At 40.5% G+C, this 21,614-nt stretch overlaps 3 protein-coding genes across 4 annotated transcripts in view; 2 read left to right on the top strand and 1 right to left on the bottom strand.

Moving 5' to 3' along the window:
- Positions 1-1,471: 1,471 nt before the first annotated feature.
- Positions 1,472-7,238, top strand: alx3 (ALX homeobox 3). Its single transcript, XM_085394734.1, has 4 exons — positions 1,472-2,259; positions 5,658-5,932; positions 6,079-6,204; positions 6,357-7,238. The coding sequence occupies exons 1-4, from the start codon at positions 1,908-1,910 to the stop codon at positions 6,705-6,707; spliced, it is 1,104 nt and encodes a 367-aa protein (XP_085250860.1). The 5' UTR covers positions 1,472-1,907; the 3' UTR covers positions 6,708-7,238.
- Positions 7,239-9,736: 2,498 nt separating this feature from the next.
- Positions 9,737-14,549, top strand: rbm15 (RNA binding motif protein 15). The gene has a single exon (XM_085393459.1). It carries the CDS (start codon positions 9,927-9,929, stop codon positions 12,495-12,497), a length of 2,571 nt encoding a protein of 856 aa, XP_085249585.1. The 5' UTR covers positions 9,737-9,926; the 3' UTR covers positions 12,498-14,549.
- Positions 14,550-17,880: 3,331 nt separating this feature from the next.
- The window catches only part of slc16a4 (solute carrier family 16 member 4), a 31,945-nt gene continuing 28,211 nt past the window's right edge, over positions 17,881-21,614 (bottom strand). For both annotated transcript variants that reach the window (XM_085393460.1, XM_085393461.1), the window contains one exon: positions 17,881-21,473. In XM_085393460.1, coding sequence (XP_085249586.1) covers positions 21,265-21,473 — 209 coding nt within the window. In that variant the 3' untranslated portion in view covers positions 17,881-21,264. The remainder of the gene's footprint in view (positions 21,474-21,614) is intronic.

Here is a 21,614-nt window from a genome sequence, read left to right as displayed (position 1 = left end):
CATGTGGCCTCTCTGGCCAAATGGACCCTTGTTTACGCACTTGTCCATCACTGGAGCCGTGTGAGGCCTCAGGTATCCAGAGAGATGTCCCCAAACCCAACAGCACCATGGCAGAACCTGGTAAGTGCACAGTGTTTACATGAGGTTTGTCTAGATCAGAGATAAGGTGTTAATCAAAAAGCCTTTTCAGTTAATGCTGAGTCTGTTTCTGAGGATGTTTTCATCTAAAGGGCAAAAATGAAACATTGATCTAGTGCACAAAATATAATTTTATGACCTTATTTTTGATATCGCTGTTTTATAGTAGAAGACTCTTATTAAAGCCGATGTCACGTAGTTAACAGGACAAAAAGAAGAAAAAAACGCACAATCTAAGAATAAAATGGCATAATTAAAACTGTGTATCAGTAGGGAAATGTTATGAGCCTCATAACTATTGTTTTGTTTTTATTATTTCTTTCACTATTATTTAGCACAGCCGCATGAACTCGGCTTCATAGTTTAGAGGAGAACGACACACTGAAGACTCATGCACACACACATGCAACAAAGTTGGTATTTTGCATTTAATCTGTCTGACTTCTACGGTAACAATTACCGATATTTCGGCCGATTACTGTTTCAGAGATGGCTGCTTATTGAGGTGTTTTTTTTTCTTACTCCCATTTTGTAAGTGGATTAGAAATGTTCTTGCGGTTAAAAAAAGCATTTCATACCGCCTCTAAAATCTCGTCCTTTACAAACGAGCTCCTGGAAAGGATATGTACTCTTTAATATATATTTATAACATTTTTTTGTCACCGACAGCGTATTTTTAACGAACACAATTTTATAATTTTCATGATCTATTAAAAAAAAAGCAAAAACAAAAGAAATCAAAAGAAAACAAACAAAACAAAACCAAACAAAAAAAGGTTATCACAGTGGAAAAACCCCCACTTTTAATGTTTTTATCAGTAATTACCTTATTTGATCATTTATAACAATTTTATCGTCCCAGCGACGTCGGAATTCATTTGAATGGACACCGCAGACACCAAAAGCAACACTAGGGCTTTTCCCCATTTGTTAAAAGTCATTTTAATATCACAAATAAAAGTCACAAAACAGCGAATACTATTGTTTTCTTTTATCTAAAAAGATATATATGTCACCTTTTCTGGTCACAGGACAAGTTTGTATATGTATCATCAATAGGATGTACAAAAAAAATAAAGAAAGAAAGAAAATAACGTTGCTACGTATTCAATACTTCATACCTGTTTTTCATATAGATCAGAATTATAATATATATAATTTTAATGCATATAACATATATATTAGAATGAAAAAAAACGTTCAATGAAATAAAACACTAACGGGCAGAGTTATGGTATCCGCCATTTTTTATCGTTATTATTATTATTATTATTATTATTATTATTATTATTATTATTATTTTATCTTGTCACTTTTCTGTGCGTAAACTGCACCGTCTGATGCCTGCCTCTCCTGTCTCGCTTGATTTCGTGATTAGGATCGTAACAGCATATGAAACAGAAATTAAATGCTTAATTGGAAGGACAGAAACCACACGTGATTGAATTTTTGGCGGATTATGTCAGACTTGTGGAGAAACGTTCTCTCTCTCCCCCTACCTCGCTCCTTTTCTCTCTCTCTGTCTTGCTCTCTCTCTCTGTCTGTCTGTTTGTCTCTCGCACACACACACACACACACACACACACACACACACACACACACATGTGCGCGAGCGCGCGATCAGTCCCGGTTTCACGGGTCTTTGTTTCTGATCTGTTAAATCCCACCCACTTGACATGAACATAGAGGAGAAAAAAAATCTCTCACTCGGGCGCCCACGTTAACGGCACCCAGTTGCTGTTGTCGACACAGCCTGCTGGACCTGTAAGATGGAGACGGAGAGCTGTTTGCCTTTCTCTTCGCAGACCAGCAGGAGGACGCCAACAAACTCTCCGGGACTCGAGCACGGCGGCTCCAGCTCCTTTCTCCCCTGCGATGAGCTCCAGAAATCGCACCTTCCTCCGCCTTCTCTTCCACACCGTCTCAGCCTGAGAGGGGATCTCTACGCGACCGCAATGGGGAGGTTTGGTGATGCTGCGGTGGACTTTACGCACGGCGCTTCTCCAGCGAACCCGACCGGTTCACCGTCCAAACACAGCAAGTTCTTGGACAGTATCAACCAGGACCAGAAAGGGGTGGCAATAAGCGGCAAACCGTCGTTTTATGAGAACAACACGGACGGTGAGTTAAAGAGTTTTTGAGTGAACATTTACTGGAATTAGCCGCGTCTTAACTATCTCAGTTTTAACTAAAACAAAGTGCAGTAGCTTGATAGCGGGCTTTGGATCAAATAAGAATCATTAAAAGTACTTTACGTTTGATTTGCCCCACCCCCTTTTTAAATTTTTTGTAACTTAGGTTTTTCTAAAGAAAATGCTCGCCATCATTCACTTGGCAACTGGTTGAAAAAAATAAGTAAATGGGAAAATCAAATATGGAAATCATTTTACACTTTTTTTTCTGGTTATTCAATTCAGTGGATCCTTTTTACAAATAATTTTTAGTATGCTGCATTTTGTGTACTTTTCATATAGTAATAAAAATAAAACAAAAGTGCATTTATGCAAAGAAAAGTGTGGTTGCAATAAAAATGTCACCAAGTTTTCTTTTTTCACTTAACAGTCCTTGATGTGAAGTTACAGAGGTTAAAGGTCAGCCTAACAGCAAGTTGGGTGTGTCATTAGACTACTACTCTTCTTTTCAGGCCAGCACTCAGCTTGGTATCTCTGTGTTTTTGCAGACGCTCACGCTTTCAGTTTCTCCTTCTTTTGCAGACTTTTTGGTCACACAAAACAGAACTGACTTTGTTTTGCAAGCACGGAGTTGCACAAATGTCAGACACGATCGCCCACAAATGTCCATCTTGGGAAGGAAAGCAACCGCTGTATATGTTGAACTGAAGCCTGAAGAAATTATGTGGTCTTTCACTTGTTTATTGGTGCTGATGATTCTGCAAAGCAGCAGAGGATATCAGCCCCGATAAGCTTCTCGGTATATCAGTGTCCAGAATAATATACATTAGTTTCATTCAAGTTAATGCCAAAGACAGCGAACACATTCATTAAATTTTCTTTTGCACAATTACTTATGATAACACGATAATATCAGCCGGCTTCTTTCGAAATTAACTTTTATTTTAATTCTTGCTCAAGGAAAATGAGGTGTGCGTGCTTCCCCTTTTCCTTTTCTGTCTTTATCTCGTGCGCGCACACAGACATGCGCAAGATTTCCACTCATAACTACTTAAGTAGTTTGATTTATTTTACAGTTTAATGCTTATTGGTGCGAGTGTGTAAACCAGCGCATGTACGTGCAGAACACGTGCGCGCGCGTGTGTGTTCTTACGTTTTCTCTTTTAAACTTTCAAAAGCAGACGCGTCTTCCTGTTTCGTCTGCAGTGAGAGGAAAGTTTAACGTAAAAAACCCCAAAACTTTTTTACATTGGTTTGTAATATTTTCTAGTTTTTCGCAATCAGCTATATTCTACTATAAAAGTTGAAAAAAATTAGAACGGTCAGATTTTAACTCAGTTATGGTGATTAGCCGATCTGTGGCTTTATCGTCGGGCACTAAAAGATTAAAATTTTAAAAATACTATATAGAAAAAACCCAACGATTCTGAAATGCAAAAGCAGTCCTTTATTTTTGCTTTTCTTTCTTTCATTTGTTATTTGGGAAGATGTAAATTCTTTTGGTGAAAAGAGAAAAATTCAGTTTTAATGATTGCACGTTGTTTTTGTATTTATTAGACTCATCTTCGTTGACACTCATTTTCTTTACGTCTGTTTGTTTGTGTTTGTGACTGTGGCGTAGCTGCCACAGTTGAGTTTTTTTTAGATAAACTGCATGCACAGGCTTAATATTTCTTTTATTATTCCTATTTTACTCCTCAGAAATATGCCACACATACCTTCATTTTTTTCCAATCATGTTTAACCTTCTTATACTCCACAGATACCATGTGCTATAATAACTTAATATTTTAACTGTGCAACTTAATAACTTACTACACCAATCACGGCTAATAAATATTCTTTATTCAGAACTGAACAAATTCAGAATATTTTAAAACCTCGGAGTAACATTTTGTCCAAATTTAAGACAAATTTAAAACATTAAAATCCATAGCAAAATGCCTGGAACAATGCCATTTAAATTTCCACAGTCGCAAAACAATAGCTCATCGTGCTCGCAGCATGATATTCCTGCCTTTTCATTTTGAACTTATCTCCTTTTTGCCTTTTCCTGCATTTCATATAGATCTCCAATTACACTTGAGTATAGTCATAGCGGATATGGGTGCTTGACAAGGTAAAAGCTCAATGCCCCCTTTTTTTTCCTGCAGTTGAGTATATTTTCAGCATGTGGTGTAAGGTTGGAACTAATGGACTTGAGGAAATTAATGTTGCAATAAAGAGTGTTCTCTGTTGGGCCCTATATTGAATTAAGAGCACAGCAAAGTAGTGTTTCAGCTGCCCAGAGTGAGTGAGTGCCTCCTGAAAGATGGAAAGTGGTTTTGTTTCGTAGCTCAGGGTTAAACATAATGAACTTGGACAACAACATCCAAACACTGCAGGAGGAGCCCTTTCCATGGTCTGTTAACAGGAAGGAAAGTAACGCTTTGAGATTTTCCCTCACTCCTGAATGTAAATGGCAGAATATATAGAATTAGTCCAAAACAATCATGTGCTTTAACAGATAAAAAAAATTGTGTTTCTCTTAGACTTTCTCTACATGCAATGTAAAGAGCCTGGGCGGGACTGTTGCTGTGTATTGCTGCTGTATAAATAACAGTTAATTCCTCTCTTCAGATATTTGTGACATATTTCAACAAGTTCCTATCAAGTGTAGGTGACCCTGAAAATGCCCTTTGTTCTGCATATTTTAATCAGCAGGTTAAAGTTTAGCCAGCTTTTTGAGTATTTTCTACCTAAATATGGCTCGTCTGGCTAATCGGAGTAAATCTGAATTTGTGTTGCTTGTGCATTTTCTCTGGCGGCTCACAGTTTTTAGTATAATTTGGGACTATTTTCTCAAACTGAGAAAATAGTCACATACATCACAGACAAAACTTTTGATGTGATACACAATTTGTGTTTATTTTAACTGCAGTGTGTTGGTTTTAAAATGTGTCCATGTGGGCCAAAGCTGTTTCCAGGTGAGCTGTGCTGGTTTAAAAAGGACTGCTCATCTCTATTTCTTTGCACAAGGGCCTGAAAAAGCTTTCAGCAACTTTGTATAAACTATGTGAAAAGAAAAAGGAAAGTACACAAAATCAACTCTTTCTGACCAACAGGTCATAAAGGCCAAAATGAGCAGCAGCAAGACAAACAAACCAGATCATTCATTATGTTTGCAGAGATTTGTACTTAAACAATTGTAAAATCTAAATAAAATTTGGCGTTCCATAAAAAGTCATTTAAGCTGTATCTTCAGGCAATGATAGTCTCAAATGATTAAATTTCAGTGTATATATTGATGCAGATGGACTTAGAAAAAACTGTTAGAATTTGTATATGATTTTATATTTTTTTAGTGGATGTGTAACTTTTCCTTTGCGTTTTCCTGCCTTGCTTCAGTTCGGGACAAAGACACTCCAAAAACCATGGGCTATCCTGGGATTGTCACGGACTGTTGTGGCAAGCTCAAAGAGCCAGGCAGTGGTTTACAAGGAGATTCTATCGCTGACTCCATTGACTTATCTGGCAAAAACAAGAAGCGACGTAATCGCACGACCTTCAGCACATTTCAACTGGAGGAGCTGGAGAAAGTGTTTCAAAAGACACACTACCCCGACGTGTACGCCCGGGAGCAGCTGGCGCTGCGGACGGAGCTCACTGAGGCTCGGGTTCAGGTATGCCAGGGCAACTCCATCACAGTTGACACCTTTTTTATTTTCTAAATGTAATCAGAAGAAAGTATGATGCCCTAACAAAAAGTTGTCTTCTGGAAATTTACTGTTATACTATTTTGTGTTATAATATATTTTATTTTTAAAAGGTTTGGTTCCAAAATCGCAGAGCCAAATGGAGGAAACGAGAACGCTATGGGAAGATCCAGGAGGTTCGCAACCATTTTGCTGCTACATATGACATTTCTCTTCTTCCTCGCCATGACGCATACCAGGTAGGCCAATGTAGCTCTCACATGGCATGCATGTTGTAGTCGTAAACTTAACATCATAAAACCTGCTGAGAGATTGCTTTTTGTTTTCACTGTACAGGACTGAACAATATTAAAACTTTTGCTGATATCATTCTAAATCTCTTCCTATCCAGATGCAGAGCAATCTGTGGCCGGGGGCAGCTTCAGGAGGAGGCGGTGGTTCGGGTGCAGGCTGTGTCCTAGGGGCTGACTCTATCTCCTCATCCTGCATGAGTCCGTACCCTCACCCCCACAGTAATCTGCAGGGCTTCATGGGCATGCCCACATCCTCCAGCCACCCGCACCATCACCATCACCCGCCTCACCATCCAGGCATCAACAGTCTCTATTCTCTCCACGGCTTCCCAGGAGGCCTCGGGTCGCCTTCCATCGAGGGCCCCGAGACCGAATACAAGCCAACAGGCCTGGTGGCGCTGAGGATGAAAGCCAAAGAACCAGGCAGCATTCTCTCCTGGCCAACATGACCATAATAATGCCAGCTCCCCATTATGCACTGACTGAGCCGCAGCATATTACAGTCGTCACCCATACACGATCCCAGATGTACATTTGTGGATTTGACTCGAATATTTCCTCCAAACATTTATATAAATCAACTTAGAGACGTGTTGCTATTCAGAACTGTTGGAACAGGCATTTTGCAAACAATAAGGCCAACTTGAGAATCTTGCACAAAACCCAACTTATTAATACAAACATTCTTGTTTCCAGTTCTTATTTTGTATCACAGTGCTGAGACCAAAGAGGAGAATTATTTAAGCATGTAAAAAATGTATCATATTAATCCCTTTTAATGTCTGTTGTGTTGTGCGTGAGTAATAAAGGGCTCCATGTAAATTTAACTGTCTTATTCAGCAGCAAACTATTTTGGGGAAGGTGGATTTTCTTTTTCTTTCTTTTTTCAAAATGAACAAAAACCATCTCAGTTATAATTATTTTAGCCATGACTCTTTTGCAAAATAATAGCCATGTTTGCGATGCAAATATAACTGGCAATGTGGTTATGAGGTAAAAATACTTTACAGACTGTGGAGAAAAAAAAGGTTTCTGCTGTGCGGAAAGTGTACAGAGTGAATGTGCAGCCCGCTAGGCTTCACTTCAAGTTGCACTCCATGCATCAGGGGAAAGTGGCAGGTTCATAATGGAAAAACTAACCTGGTGACCACACTTCACTACTGATAATAAAGTAGATAACCACAGATGGTTATGTATTTGTCATGCATGTCCTACCATGTGAGGTGTTTAATCGATTACTGTGGCTCGCAGCATATTTTGTATGCTGAGGCCAGGTCAAGGTCAAATGTCTTCTGCATCCATGTGTACAAGCAGAATAGAACAGAATATACTCACATTATCCTGAATGCTGTCCTAATAATCGTTTTCAGAAAAATCTCCCCAAACAATTTATGTTATTGTCAAGGAAACATTGAATTGCACGGTACATCCCATATGGTGTGAATTACTAAATGCCAGTGCATTCATGTCAAACTGGCAAACATTTCAATCTGTGAGACTGATGTGAATTGAGAAAAAGAGTTTCACTGCGGGACAAAGCCCCGCCAAGCTGAACTCACTCCCCGGGAGTGTGCATGGCTTTCAGGGGAATATATTGGCTCCCCTTTGTCTTTGCCTGCTTCGGTTTGACAGCGATGCAGGGGCGGATTAGCTGCCTTCCCCTAAGTCTGTGCCGGAGTTTCCTGAGAGCCACTAACATGTGGTTCCAATAGAAGAATGCAGAAAGCCATCAGAAACACTTTCCACACCCACAGCTTCAAATTCCAGCCAGTCCCTGGGAGACGGCAGCTCTCACTGCAGTCACATAGTCCCCCTGATTAATTCCCAGATTAAGAGGAGAAGATAAGAAGACCTGTCAGAAGGGATTGAGGAGATTGCTGTGTTTAGGAAAGCTAGAGAAATAGCAGATGGTGGATCAGAGCTTAATTTTGATATTTATTTTTACAGTGTGAGCAGGTTAATCAAATCCACCCGTAAACAAAAGAGGAAGCTTGGTGGTTTACTGATTTTGATATTTTTATTCCTTAAAACAGTCAGAACAGCTGTAATAGATTAACTCAGGGGCTCATGATCATAATTTGGCTTATTCTACTTCAAAAATGTCTCAGAGTGAACACACGGTGATGTCATTTCACTATAGGGGGCCATAGGTTTTCATCAAGCTCTCATTAAAGTTATCATGCTGTTGCATTGGCTTTGATCTGTGTTAAATCAATGTATCAGGATCCAAAGAGCCTCTATGAGTTTTTCAGAAAGAAATGAAAAATGATGAGTCATCGCTGCACAATGCTAGAGCTAATCATCACTCAGTATGTCAGGGTTGCTAGCTGTAGACTGTCACAAGAGCCTGGAAGCTAGTATACCCTCGGCCTCATTATTTGACTAAAAATATATGATTTAAGGCTCATTAAAGTCTGTAAAGCTGACTGCTGGCCACTGCTCTGAGCTTTGATCTCAACAAGATTGATCTTGGCTTCAAGGTGCAGCTATTGAGACACAACAGATAAGCTACTTTTATTTAACATATCCCACTAAGGTAAACAAAGTAGTGCACTGTGTGATTGACTCGGTTTCAGCAGTTTGTCAAGGCTGCTTCCAAAATTTTATCGCTAGGAAAAATGTTTTGGCAGTTCATTCGAGAAAATCAAATATTCAGAATATAAAATGTTTGTGCCGAAGTGCAAACAGCAGTGCTTGATTTGAGCCAAAGCATGACTTGTAAAAAATGGGGAAATACTGTGAGACATTAAAGAGCAGACATTAGTAGGTTGTGATGCTTTCAACTTAAAAACTAAAGTGTTTTAATCGTCTCCATGAAAAGGCTGTAATATCTACTGCTACATGTGGCCTACACTGTAGCAGATATTAGTCAATATCAGCAGCTTGATTTGCTCATATAGTTGCCAGGAAAGGCCCTTTCCGCTCAACGCTAAGGGGAGTGGGCTGCTGCACTTTCTGTTCAATACTGCCATCTTGTGGTACTGGATCTAATTGAAGATAAAAGGATTATCTGCTGGCCCCGACACCATAATTAAGTCTCACCTCCCGGGAAAAACGAAATGAATAATATTCTTACAAAACCTGCCCACAGTATTATGCTACAGTTAACAGTGAATGGACAGCAGAAACTGGCGTTGTGATATAAGCAATAAGATTTATCTTAAGTCTTAAGGTGCAGCCATTTAGACCTAACAAATAGGCCACTTTTATTTAAATAAGTAGAATAGCATACAGCTCAACAAAATAAAAATATAATATGACAATGCAAGTGTCTTAATAAGGTAAAAGCTTTTCCGAAATTTCAAAGGAATACAAAATACAAATAAAGTAAAATGTACGTTTATATTTAAACAAACACAAACAATTTCGATAACTTATTTATTAGTTTTTTTATTTTATACTCAATTTATTAAGAAAATATAAAAAATATAGTGCCTGCCGCTGGGTGATTGACGTGCGCTTTAAAGCTTCCCACCCACTTTCTAACCAATCAGAACGAAGGGGTGGGTCTTCGAGCTAATCTTTACAAAATGGCGACTGTTGTTGTTTTGCCGCAGGGTCAGTGAATAAACCTGTTTTTCACTTCAGTAAATTTCTGCATTAAATTGCAGAAAAAATCGCACCAAGGAAGAGCAAGTGTCCCGACGGTCGACACCGAGTGGGCCGAAATGAAAGGTAAAGAGCGGTCGCCGATTAAAAAACGCTCCCGGGCCCTGGACGATATTCGAGACAGGGGAGGATGCCATCCGACCAGCAAGAAAATGGGGGCTCTGTCCGTTTCCAGTGGGAGTAATAATGGAAACAGTTCGTCCAAAGGCGACGGCGGCTCGACAAGACGGAGTCTCCTCGGGGAAAAAAGAGACCGAGATTTCGACGGTCACAGCCGGACTGGAAATAATCACAGTTGTCAGTCTGCAGCTGCTGCCGCCGCCGCTGCAGCGAGCTCCGTGGGCAAAAACCACAACCTGAGCCTGACGCTGGATTTAGCCTCACCAAGGACCACCTCTCGGGGTGAGCCGCGGTTGCAGCCACCCAGCACAGAGAGTGAGTACAAAACGCTCAAAATCAGCGACCTCGGCACTCAGCTTAGCGACGAGGACATCGAGGACGGACTCTTTCACGAATTTAAAAAATTTGGCGATGTGAGCGTCAAGATAGGTCGTAGCAACGACGAGCGGATAGCCTTCGTAAATTTTAGGAAGCCGGAGGACGCCAGAGCGGCTAAGCACGCCAGGGGACGGCTGGTGCTGTACGACCGGCCGCTGAAAATCGAGGCGGTCTACATCAACCGGAGGAGAAGTCGGTCTCCGGTGGAGAGAGACGTGTACGGTGCGGCTCAAAGCCACAGACATTTGCAGAGACCCCTCTCGCCCACCGGGCTGGGATATAGAGACTACCGGCTGCAGCAGCTAGCCTTGGGACGGCTTCCTCCACCCCCACCCCCACCTTTGCCGAGAGAACTGGAGCGGGATAGGGAGTTCGCTCTGTTTGAAGCCAGAGCACGCCCAGCCTTCATTGCAGAACGGGCAGCTTTCCGAGAAGAGGATTTTATTTCTCCAGAAGATGACCAAAGAGCTAACAGGACGTTGTTTTTAGGCAATCTGGATATAACTGTCACAGAAGCAGACCTCAGGAGGGCCTTTGACAGGTTTGGAGTCATAACAGAAGTGGACATTAAGAGACCAACACGGGGGCAAACCAGCACGTATGGATTTCTGAAATTTGAGAATCTTGACATGGCTCATCGTGCTAAGCTTAGCATGTCTGGTAAAATAGTGGGCCGCAATCCCATAAAAATAGGCTATGGGAAAGCAACACCAACCACGCGCCTGTGGGTGGGTGGTCTTGGACCTTGGGTTCCCTTAGCTGCCTTGGCAAGAGAGTTTGATCGCTTTGGCACTATAAGGACCATTGACTACAGAAAAGGGGACACTTGGGCCTATATTCAGTATGAAAGTTTAGATGCTGCACAAGCAGCATGCACACACATGAGAGGCTTCCCACTGGGAGGTCCAGAGAGAAGACTTAGAGTGGACTTTGCAGACACTGAACATCGTTATCAGCAGCAGTTCCTGCAGCCTCTCCCAATACCACCATTTGACATGGTGGCTGAGTCATTTGTCCACCGTGCCACACCTGAACCACTGAGGGTCAGGGAACGAACTCCACCGCCGCTTCACTTCAGGGAGAGAGAGCTGTTTCCTGGAACTGACTGGCCCAATCCTGCTATTCGCGAGCGAGTACGTGCCTCACCTTTTGAGCCTCTGGAGCATTTGGACCGTGAGAGGCGAACTCGTGAGCCCTGGTCTTTGGAAAGAGAGCTGCAGGGGCGAGAGCCTGCTCGAAAGCGGCGCATATTGGAGGACGGACGCCACATAGACCACTCCCCTGACAGCACTGAGAGGACAGTAAGACGCAGACGTGCTTCTCCAGATGCCAGTCCTGGAGGCAGCAGCAGAGATGGGGGGCGCTTTAGTGACTCAGAACGCCCCCTGCGGGGCGAGAGAGCCTCTCCTGCGACAGAACGCCACAGCAGCCTTGAAAGAAGCGTGTCAGACCGAAGGCCCAAAAGCCAGAGTCTGTCTGATAAGGGACTTTCAAGCAACATTATTTCAGCAGTTGGAGAGCGCAAGCGCAAGGCAATCGATGGTGGCAAAGGACCAGCCAAGAGAGAACGTTCTGAGAGCAGCTCAAAGGGAGGCCAGCCATCCAAGCTGGATGGCACCAAACTCAGTTTGGCCTGGCATGGTATGCTATTGTTGAAGAACAGCAACTTTCCAGCCAACATGCACCTGTTAGAGGGAGACCACAACGTCGCCAGCGACCTGCTTGTCGACAGCGCTACAGGAAGGCGAGTGAGCGAGCTAAAGATCACGCAGCGACTCCGGCTGGACCAGCCCAAGCTCGACGAGGTGTCTCGGCGCATCAAGGTGGCAGGTCCGGGCGGCTACGCAATCCTGTTGGCGGTTCCCGGCACCACAGAGGATGCATCTTCATCTGACCCTGCAGCTTCAACTCAGCGGCCGCTTCGCAACCTGGTGTCCTACCTCAACCAAAAACAAGCGGCTGGAGTCATCAGCCTGCCTGTGGGAGGAAGCAGAGATAAAGACAACACAGGGGTTCTTCATGCTTTCCCTCCCTGTGATTTCTCCCAGCAGTTCCTGGATTCCTCTGCCAAAGCTCTGGCAAAAAGTGAAGAGGACTATCTAGTCATGATTGTGGTCCGCGGAGCATCTTAAAGAAACAAAACACACTAAATTCAAATGGAATTAAAAAAAAAAAAAAAAAAAAAAAAGGATCTGCTGTATGTCAGTAACTATTGCATGCTGTGTGTTCTGCATCATGGAGTACACTAGTATGGTTATTGAGTGTTATGTTACCATGTAAACCACTTAAAGGACAAACAGTGCCCCCCTGCAAAGCTAAAAGTATGTGTGTTTCTGAAGTTACTTTTCAGAGGTGTCAGTCACAATCATCAATCTGCAGTAATTTAGCCAAAATTCTGTAAAGCGGTTAAAGTTTAGTAAGCTTAATTTATGAACAGAGAAGTCATGCAGACTATATTTTTCTTTGTAGTTCATTTGCAGATTTAAAATGTTAGCCATCCAGGTCTGCAACAGAAAAAAGGAAAAAAGAAAAAGCAGGAGCGTTAGAAGTTTAAGAAGGGGACACAATAACAGCTCCATTTAAAATCGAACCACAAACTCTGTGTTGAAACCTCACCTTCCACAGGGCGCTAACAGTAACAGAAGAAGACATGTTTCTATTATAATGTCATGCATTAGACAAACAGGTGCTGTTATTGTGTCCTGATATTTGCACCAGGCTTTCAGAAAATACAATTTTTTTTTTCAAAGCTTTGAATTACAGTGCAATAATATGTCTACTATTACCACTTTTTGATGAAGGGAGACAAACGCGATTTGAATTGTTTTTCTTTTCTTTTTTTGTGTTAGAGGGTCGGTGAACTATCTCTGGTTACATTTCAAGGTCAAAACATGTTGCACAATTTTTCTCTCACCCACCACATTACAGCGTTGTCCCATCTCTCATTTATTTTCATCCTTAACAAAAAGTCAGGCAAATGAAGTGTGGTTCACTGAGGAAGAGTTGTGCAATGCCTTTTAAGTGTTACGATGCTCATGCTTGTCTGTCGCTGTGGATTTTGAAAACTGGAAAACATTGTGAAGGTCAGCAGATTCAACTTTCCTAGATACAGCTCAGTTTAATTGCATTAGAAATTCAGTTTGGAACAAAAGTACAGATTATGTTCAGGCTTGTTGTTTGGGTTTAGGTGTATTTGTCTTGTACTCCTCTGAATTGGAACGCCAAAATTGCAAGATAGACAATGAACTCAGTGTGAGTCCACTGGTAAAGCTAAATGGTCATGTCAACTCTGTATGAAATGCTGAATACTAACAGAATTTATTTTCAAGGGAACAGCCCATTACACATAGCGTAGTTTAAAAAACAAAACAAAAAAACAGCTACTAACATTTTTTTTTTTTTTTTTTTTTCACAAAATATTTTATTTTGTGCATCCCTGTCTTTAGAAATGGTTGTGAAAATGTGAACTATGAAAAAGTATAATAGTAATGGATAAAAAGCTTAGAGGATTTTGTGTTGATTTGACAGACTGCTTCATTTATTTACCCTAAAACCAGTAGGTCCTTCAATAATAATAATATTAAATATGCCAGTACAAACCTAATATTTGTACAGTAAGTAGGTCTGTGCAATTTTATAGTTTTAGAGGTATCTTAACAGTTAATGTTGATTTTATTTTAGCAGTCTAAATTTGACAGTATTTCACTCACGCTTGCCAACATTTATTTATTTTTCCCCAAGGCCTACCCTGTTTTGTTTTGCCAGTGTAGTTTTGCCATGTAGTAGTAACCTGCCATGCACTATAATTTGCTGAATTTGGTTTAATATGTATTGAAAACATTTATATGTGGGGGGGAAAAAAAGAAAAGAAAATTGTTGTATATGTGAACATCACACCCACTGCGGCTTTGGACTCTTGAGGAGACGAGCACAGAGCTGAAAACCTCTGCAGAGAAGGCACCCTGGTGGTTGTGAGTCCTCACTGATGAGGCAGCTTTTAAGTTGTGTAGCCCATCTGCACCTGTGATGACTTCTGTTTAAAATGGAAAAATTGAGCAATGTACACTTTGATGTCATGGGGAAGGAAAATCCGTAGAGCCCATGCGAAGCTGTTCACATACCTGCAAGTGCATTTGGGCACTTAATGTGACCGATTATCAATAAATTGTTCATTTGAAGGGAAACATGTTTCTTCGATGGAAGTGAATTGAAGAAACGAGCTGCCCGTACCTTATTGTGTTTCGAAAAAGGAGTTGTCACTTGAAATTTTGTTTCTGCACACGAGAGGGGAGACGATTTGCAGTTTTAGCACCAGTGAAGAGAGACCCCCATTTCGAGTGAGGATTGCTGCTTACTTGCAGGCCAGTTCTGACCTCCTCAGTTGCCTAAATTACTTCCTCCCTCACGATTCCTGCTTATGTCCTCAACTGTTCCTGTTGGCATGCGAATGACTGATCAGGATCGAGGAGCCAGAGTCCAGTTTGCAGTGGCGGCACGTGCCAGTATCCTGTTGTCTCCTGTGGTCGTTACTCTAAAGGTTTCATGTGCAGTGTTCCTGGGTCTGAATACGAGGCGAGGGAAGCTCATCACCTCCGTCGCACACTCCACTCGGGAGATTGTGGGCGACGCCGCTCTGAAATTTCCATAGCATCTACAGTTCATGCTGTCACTCTCACTGCAGAGGCCAAGCTGAACCACTGGGCTGATTGTCTTTATTACACTTTGCCCAGTTATATGAGTTGATTTGACTAAATGTTTGTATCAGGGAAGAGGATTGGGCCAAACCTCAGCTAGGAATATTGTTTGTGTTCTCCTCTGATTGAACTCTCTCCGAGGAGACAAGTGAGGAAGCTCGTTTGCTTTTCTGAAGTCGTCACCCGAGGTCTGCTGCTGCTGCATGGAGCTGAAACACAAGCAGGCCTAATCCTTTACCCTTTTTTTGCATCGCTGGAAGGAATCTACGATGCACCTCACCACTTCCCCAAATTCATCTAGGAGACTTGTTTATTTTGACAATTCCCTTTTATAAGTTTAAGACCGCTGTAGACAAAAAAAGAGGAAAGAAAGCTTCCATTTCCCCCAACAACCTGTTATAGTCATGTTAGTGTGAAAGCAAATGCTGTGTTCTGTGCTGAGGATGAGCCCTTGCTTCACTAGAGAAACATTGCCATCTTGAGGACCACGGAGCACCTGCTTTCCTCTCTCACCATCTACCTGACACCATACAGAGCTGCTATCACTAAAACTGCTGTACAGAGACAGCACGATGGTGAGTAAGGTGACCGAGCGCTGCCTGCCAGGTCTGTATCGTTGGCTTTGGCAGCAGTGGTGAGTATTGAGTGTCAACACCTCACGTTTTCCAATAACAAATGGACAGCAGCACGGTGATTTTCATTACTGGGGTTATTTTTCTTTAATGACAATTGGCATGAATCCCAAAGGGCATGTAGGACAGAATGAGAATACAGTGCTGCGCTGACCGTCGCCAGTTTTAAGATTAAGCTAAATAAAAAGATAAACTGTCCCAAATGATCAACAATTGCAAATTAAAATTTAATAAATTATGTGGAAACATTTGCTTGTTAGGCTACTGCAACTGCCACACCTCTAGATCACGTACAAAATCCTGGGTATTGTTTCTGCAGCTTTCAGGTCAATATCATTCTTTCAGAGATCAATCATGTCACTGATTGTCAGGCACTAAAGGCAACACTAATATTGTGCTCTGTGAAGTTACTGGTATAAATTCAGTTATAAGGATCTCATTCTTTTATTGTGTGGCAAAAGATGGCTTTAAGCATTGGTGATAAATGAATGCATTATTGAACAAATCCTTTAGTATGAAATTTGAGGTGCTTTGAGTATGTATCAGTATGCTCATACGAGATTTAGAGACCTTTTTTTTTTTCACTCGACTGCATTTGTAACCTGTAGTTGCAGATTCCTGTGCAGATCTTAATTACTCTGACTAAATTACAAGTGAAACAACACTTTATTGATGTATAGGAATATCAAATAACTAAATGTAAGCCCCACCTTTACCAGTGAGATGCAGACACTAGTGAATGAGTAATTATAATCTGTATTTTATAATACTTGTTGTTAAATACTTCTTCCAAAATTGTTTCAAATCACTGTAGTTCCTTTTAAGAGTACTTTCTGTCATAGATAATATTAATGATTATGCATGCAGAAACCTTTAATTTATTATAGTCTCCAGTTAATAAAAACAAGCAAAATTAATTGATTGATTGCAGAGATCTAGTCCCAGATCCTCTAAATCCAACATAGAGCAGCTGAAGCTAGTAAAAATAAAAAGTCCAATCTGTGGTCAGAACTTCAGTGCGTGTTTTTTTGAGGCTGTGTAAATAGAAACGGAAACAGTGAGCTCAGATACTGTCAAATAGGACACTGTTTAATGGAAAGCAGAGTGCAGTAGTGTTATTAGGTATCACTGTACACTAATGTATCTTACAGGTCAGCAGCAAGATCATAGCTGGTAATGTTTTCTTCTGTTGTTGTTGTTTTTTAAATGTTCCCAATTATAGAAAAATCTACACAAATAGAAAGATTATTTAAATCACAGCTGTATAAAGTTTTTAACTTTTTGAGAGAAGGAATTCTGCAGATTCACACATTTCCAAGATTATTTGCTGAAACCGATGCAGCTTATTAGACCACCACCCAGTGTAAGGTTCATGCCACAACTAAATTAACAGTTTTGGTAATTAACATAATATTTTTTTTAAATGTTTCTGTAATGGTTAATCCAGCAGTATGCACAAAATATTTTAATAGTTAAAATGTACCTGTTATTTTTATCCATGAATTCAAAAAATTAAGCACATGATGTTATTTTTTAACTTTTGATTAAGAATTCGTTTTAGTGGTTGAATGTTATACTTGATTAATTTCTGACTTCTCAAATTTGGACATAAAAACATGAATTCAGTTTGTTAACAAAAACAAACAAGACATAATTTTTAAAAAACTTTTTTTAGACAGATTTCTAAAATATTTGTTTTCTCATTTTTTTATCACGTGCAGTCAAATCTGTTAAGCACTGCATATCATCCAACTATACTGACTCTGGTTATAGTGTCACTACTTACATGATTTTGTGCAATCAATGTTTGCAAACACCTTTTTTGTACATAAGTATTTTTGCAAATAATCTGAAGCGAAGTATAACACTGTGAAATAAATCTCTAAGACCGAGGTACGATATGATATCCTTGTTAATACATTATTGTTAAAAGATGATCTGATTTGCTGTTATGGCCACAAAAACCACATATTCATACTTGCTTGTAGTATCCATGCTGACTGCAGTGTAGTTCGTTGTAGTGTTAAGCACCAATTTGTATATTAGCATTTTATGCTGGTGAGATTTCCTATTTCTTGATAAGTGTTTCTAATATAACTTTTTTCTTTTCTTTTTTTCACCTGACACACTTTAAAGTGTTAAAGTTTGCAATCATTTTGCACCTTTTATGAGTGAAACCATGTTTGTATTTTTTTTTCCTCTCAGGGTTCAGCTGGACAGCTCTTTGTTCCCAGGATACTTGACACACCACCAGGTGTCATCTGCAGTAAGTACCCCGTATGTTGTGAGTAGCTGTAGCATGAAATCTGTGACAGCTGTAGATGAATATCTGGTATTTAGGAAAATGAGTGTAATTCTTATTTAGCACGTCCTGATAATGTGTCAATAAAACAAGTTTATTTGTTAAAACTTGTGTTTCTTGGCCTGGTGTTAGTTTGTCATCTGAATCACACAATAACAGACTGAGGTACACATCAGTTTATTACAGCTGACCTGCACACTGTTACAGCGCTTAAAAATGAACTCTACTGGCTTAGAACCAGAAATCTATGATTGGTTAACCATATCTCCTAAAGTCAATCAGTTAAAAAAAAAATCCAGGAGTGAGAGTCAGGAATTTAAAATAAGTACCTTACCGAATAATGTGTTTGCTGCAACAAAAGCATCCAATCAAATGTCATCAAACGGCACATGGATATTGTTTAAGCGTACAGCTTCTTAACATATCCAGATAACTAGCAAGTAAAATGATCCCTAACCCAAATCTACCTTTAAAGCATCAAATACTTTTCATAAAAGATGCATTATAGTACAAAATAGTCAGTGGAACTAAATCACAAAAGCATACTGATGGTGAATGCAACTCGTGAGCCAAAAGAGCCTTTGTGCATGACTGCTGTTATAGAAACAATACAAAGAACCTCGCTCAGTATTGTGAAAAAGAGTTGAGGGGGAATAATTTGGTACTAATTGAGACAGCATTCTTTGAGCAAAAGCCTCATTCAGCCACACGAGGGCAGCAAAACAAAGCGCACGATTCAATTAAGACATTAAAAATAACTGAATAGTGGGTGGTCATAGTGGTTTAAAATACGTACATTTTTAACCAGCAATAAGCTTCAAGTTGAAGGTTTTTTCTAATGTGATCTTTGGCTGATATCAGAGGAAGTTAGTAAAAGATACATTACCTTGTAAGGCAAACAGTGGTGAAAAACAAGGAATCCACTGAAAACAAAGAACAAAACAAAACCCTCTCTACAATAAAAAAAAAAAAAAGATTTAAGACTCCCATGTACAAATACAATATCATTAGAAGTTGCATTGCCATTCACTGGCTGCCTGCAGGCATTGTAAAGACTGGGCAACAGTTTTAAACAGTCCACTTGTGGCACTGTGCATTTACATGGTCAACATTACACTATCAACACAGTTGGTCAGAGACATACAAGGACGTACAAGGATGACAAAATAACAAACAAAACAAGAACAAAATGCTGCTGTTCAGGGGAGCTCGTCGGCTCCATCACTCCTCAGTCTAACTGCGACATAGAAAACACTGAAACCTTAACTGAACAACAGGCTTTCGGGGGCTGGTGATAGTTGCAGAGAAGGAAACGTGTTTATGTGCGCATTTACCAAAGGAAAATCTCTCTCTCTGTGCATTTGCATAGAACAGCTCATGAGCGTGTGCTGACAAGTTAAAGATAACTGACATCTGAATGTTTGTCATCATCAGTGACCTAGAAAAGGAGAAAGTTGTTTCCTTATATAATTATAAACTACCTAAGGTTCTAATTTAATACATTTTTAAAAAATCTGAAGAAAATACTTCAGAAGATTGCAGCTGTAATCACTGTGTAAAAGATTAAAATATCCTATGTGATCAAAAAAGATGAAGTAAGTCTGAACTGTATTTGAAGCACCGAAAGGAGGTTAGGCGAACTCAAAGTGTTGCAACTGAATTCTCAGTTTACTGACCAGTAAAACAAGTTACTTCACAGGAGAAAGCAACTGAATAATAATTTGCAGTGTTACATAAGAAAGTTATAAGCAAATAGTGAGTGATTAAAGCGGTAAAAAATAAAATAAATTGAGGCACTAAAGATAGCTGAAGAGTACGGTGTGAAAGTATTAGGTGAGTAATGTCAGCAGCTGAATGTCGGTTAAAATAGTTCAATAGACATTTGAGTAGAATCAGTTAAAGTGTCAGCCTGCAGTGCTGAAAGCAGCCTAAATGTCAGTTAAAAATAAGGGACAAACATTTCAGCAGATGCATTTACTGCTAAAAGGAGCCGATGTGTAAAAGCTTTAAAAGGGCTACTTTGCATGACAAGAGTGAAAGAGCTGGGGTAAGTGAACGCCCCACAAGCAGCTTGCGTTTCATGCAAACGTCCTGCAGCCCTTAAATGCTCAAGCTGTCTGAAGACCCTCCCACGGCACAATGCACACCCATGAAAACTCCTGGGCTCTAAAAAGCATAAAACTTCTCATGTGACTCCAGGAAAGCCATGAAAGGTATGAAAAACTGAGCTAATGCCACCATTAGCATCTGTGCACAACTGAAAATAAGTATGAATGTGGTAAAAAAAAAAATAATCCAGAGGTGACAGGCACAGCAGAACAATTTCTGTGGGGGGAAAAAAACCTGAAAGCATGATGCTCAAACATCTGAGAAAAAGGTCAACAAGACTGAATTTTGTGTCATCATAAAAAGATGCTGAAATACTCAACGGACAAAAAAAGTGTTTGGAAAAATGAAGAATGCCACTGCGAGTCTCAAAGTGAGTACACCAGTAAACCACACGCCTACAATAATCAACTTAGCAAAGAGATACATTTTCTCGGTTAAACTGCAGAAGCAATGCAGGCTTTTTGGCTTTGTATTACAGATTATGTATTGTTTCACAGGCGCAGGCTGAAATAATACGGCAGCTCGGTATCTCGGCTATCTTGAGAGAATGTCATGCAGCATAATCACAAGCTGGCCCAAAGTGCATATCAGTGAGTAATGTTTACCAGATACAGGTAAAAGCTTCCCAAAGACATCAGGTGAAAAGTACTTTATCATGGATGCGTGCTTCCATGGATCATAACAAAAAAAAAAGAAAAGAAAGGAAACTCAACAGAAGACAGGATTTCGAGTTCAACTGCAGAGCTTCTTTCCGAGCAGTGTAATAAGCAACAAAACATTTCTGCACAGTCAGTGCAGTTTTATGTTTCTCTCCCAATAAGTTATGCTTGCATATGTGCGTATAATAAATTGTGGCAGGTGTTGTACGCAAGGATTTTCTCCAGTTTTGAATCGGTGTGCCTCTCATCAGAACACCGGGGGATAAAGTATTTTGAAGAGCACTAACATTTTGGCTTTGAAGGTTCAGAAAAGTCATTTTTTTTCCTCATCGACATCCCGACTACTGTAAATTCTTAAACATCGTGTTGCTGTGCAGCCCGCGTTATGCTCCCGCTGAAATGAACGGACAAGGTCCCGACTTCAAGCTGGAGTCCAAGGTGAACAGTGGGCAGGTCTGTCATCGTGAGCGCGTTGGTTCCAGATTGAACCCTGGAGTTAATTCCTACACAGCGCCGTTCTGCAGGCGCTCAGGGGTGAAACAGCCATTGGTCTTACAGCTGCTTTCTGCTCTTTTGGCCTGGGACAGTTTCCTCTTGGCCTTCCAGCGCTGAGCCAGCGGCTCCATAAACAGAGAGAGGGAGGAGAGTAGATAGCAGAGCCCCGCCAGGTAGAAGGAACAGTCGTAGGTCTGAGTGTAATCATATAAGAACCCTAGAAAGCACAAAGATCACAAGGATGCGTTAAGAGCCTGTGTGTTCATCTGTGAATACAGTTATTATGTTTTCTTCTTCTGGCCACCCCCACTCCCTTTTTAAAAACAGGGTCATGACTTCACGATAAACTACAAAGCAA

The sequence above is a fragment of the Rhamphochromis longiceps genome, linkage group LG20 (genome assembly GCF_057381845.1).
Source record: "Rhamphochromis longiceps isolate RC_006_pf linkage group LG20, R_longiceps_female_GT1.1, whole genome shotgun sequence".
In the NCBI taxonomy this organism is placed as follows: Eukaryota; Metazoa; Chordata; class Actinopteri; order Cichliformes; family Cichlidae; genus Rhamphochromis; species Rhamphochromis longiceps.
The sequence above is the reverse complement of the archived record's forward strand: the minus strand, read 5'-3'. Positions and strand labels throughout refer to the sequence as shown.

What these genes read in the sequence shown, in the direction of transcription:
- alx3 (XM_085394734.1), top strand. Translation starts at nt 1,908, where the DNA reads ATGGAGACGGAGAGCTGTTTGCCTTTCTCTTCGCAGACCAGCAGGAGG. An exon ending in TCACTGAGGCTCGGGTTCAG is followed by an intron (nt 5,933 to 6,078) that starts GTATGCCAGGGC and finishes TATTTTTAAAAG; the next exon opens with GTTTGGTTCCAAAATCGCAG. An exon ending in CTCGCCATGACGCATACCAG is followed by an intron (nt 6,205 to 6,356) that starts GTAGGCCAATGT and finishes CTTCCTATCCAG; the next exon opens with ATGCAGAGCAATCTGTGGCC.
- rbm15 (XM_085393459.1), top strand. Translation starts at nt 9,927, where the DNA reads ATGAAAGGTAAAGAGCGGTCGCCGATTAAAAAACGCTCCCGGGCCCTG.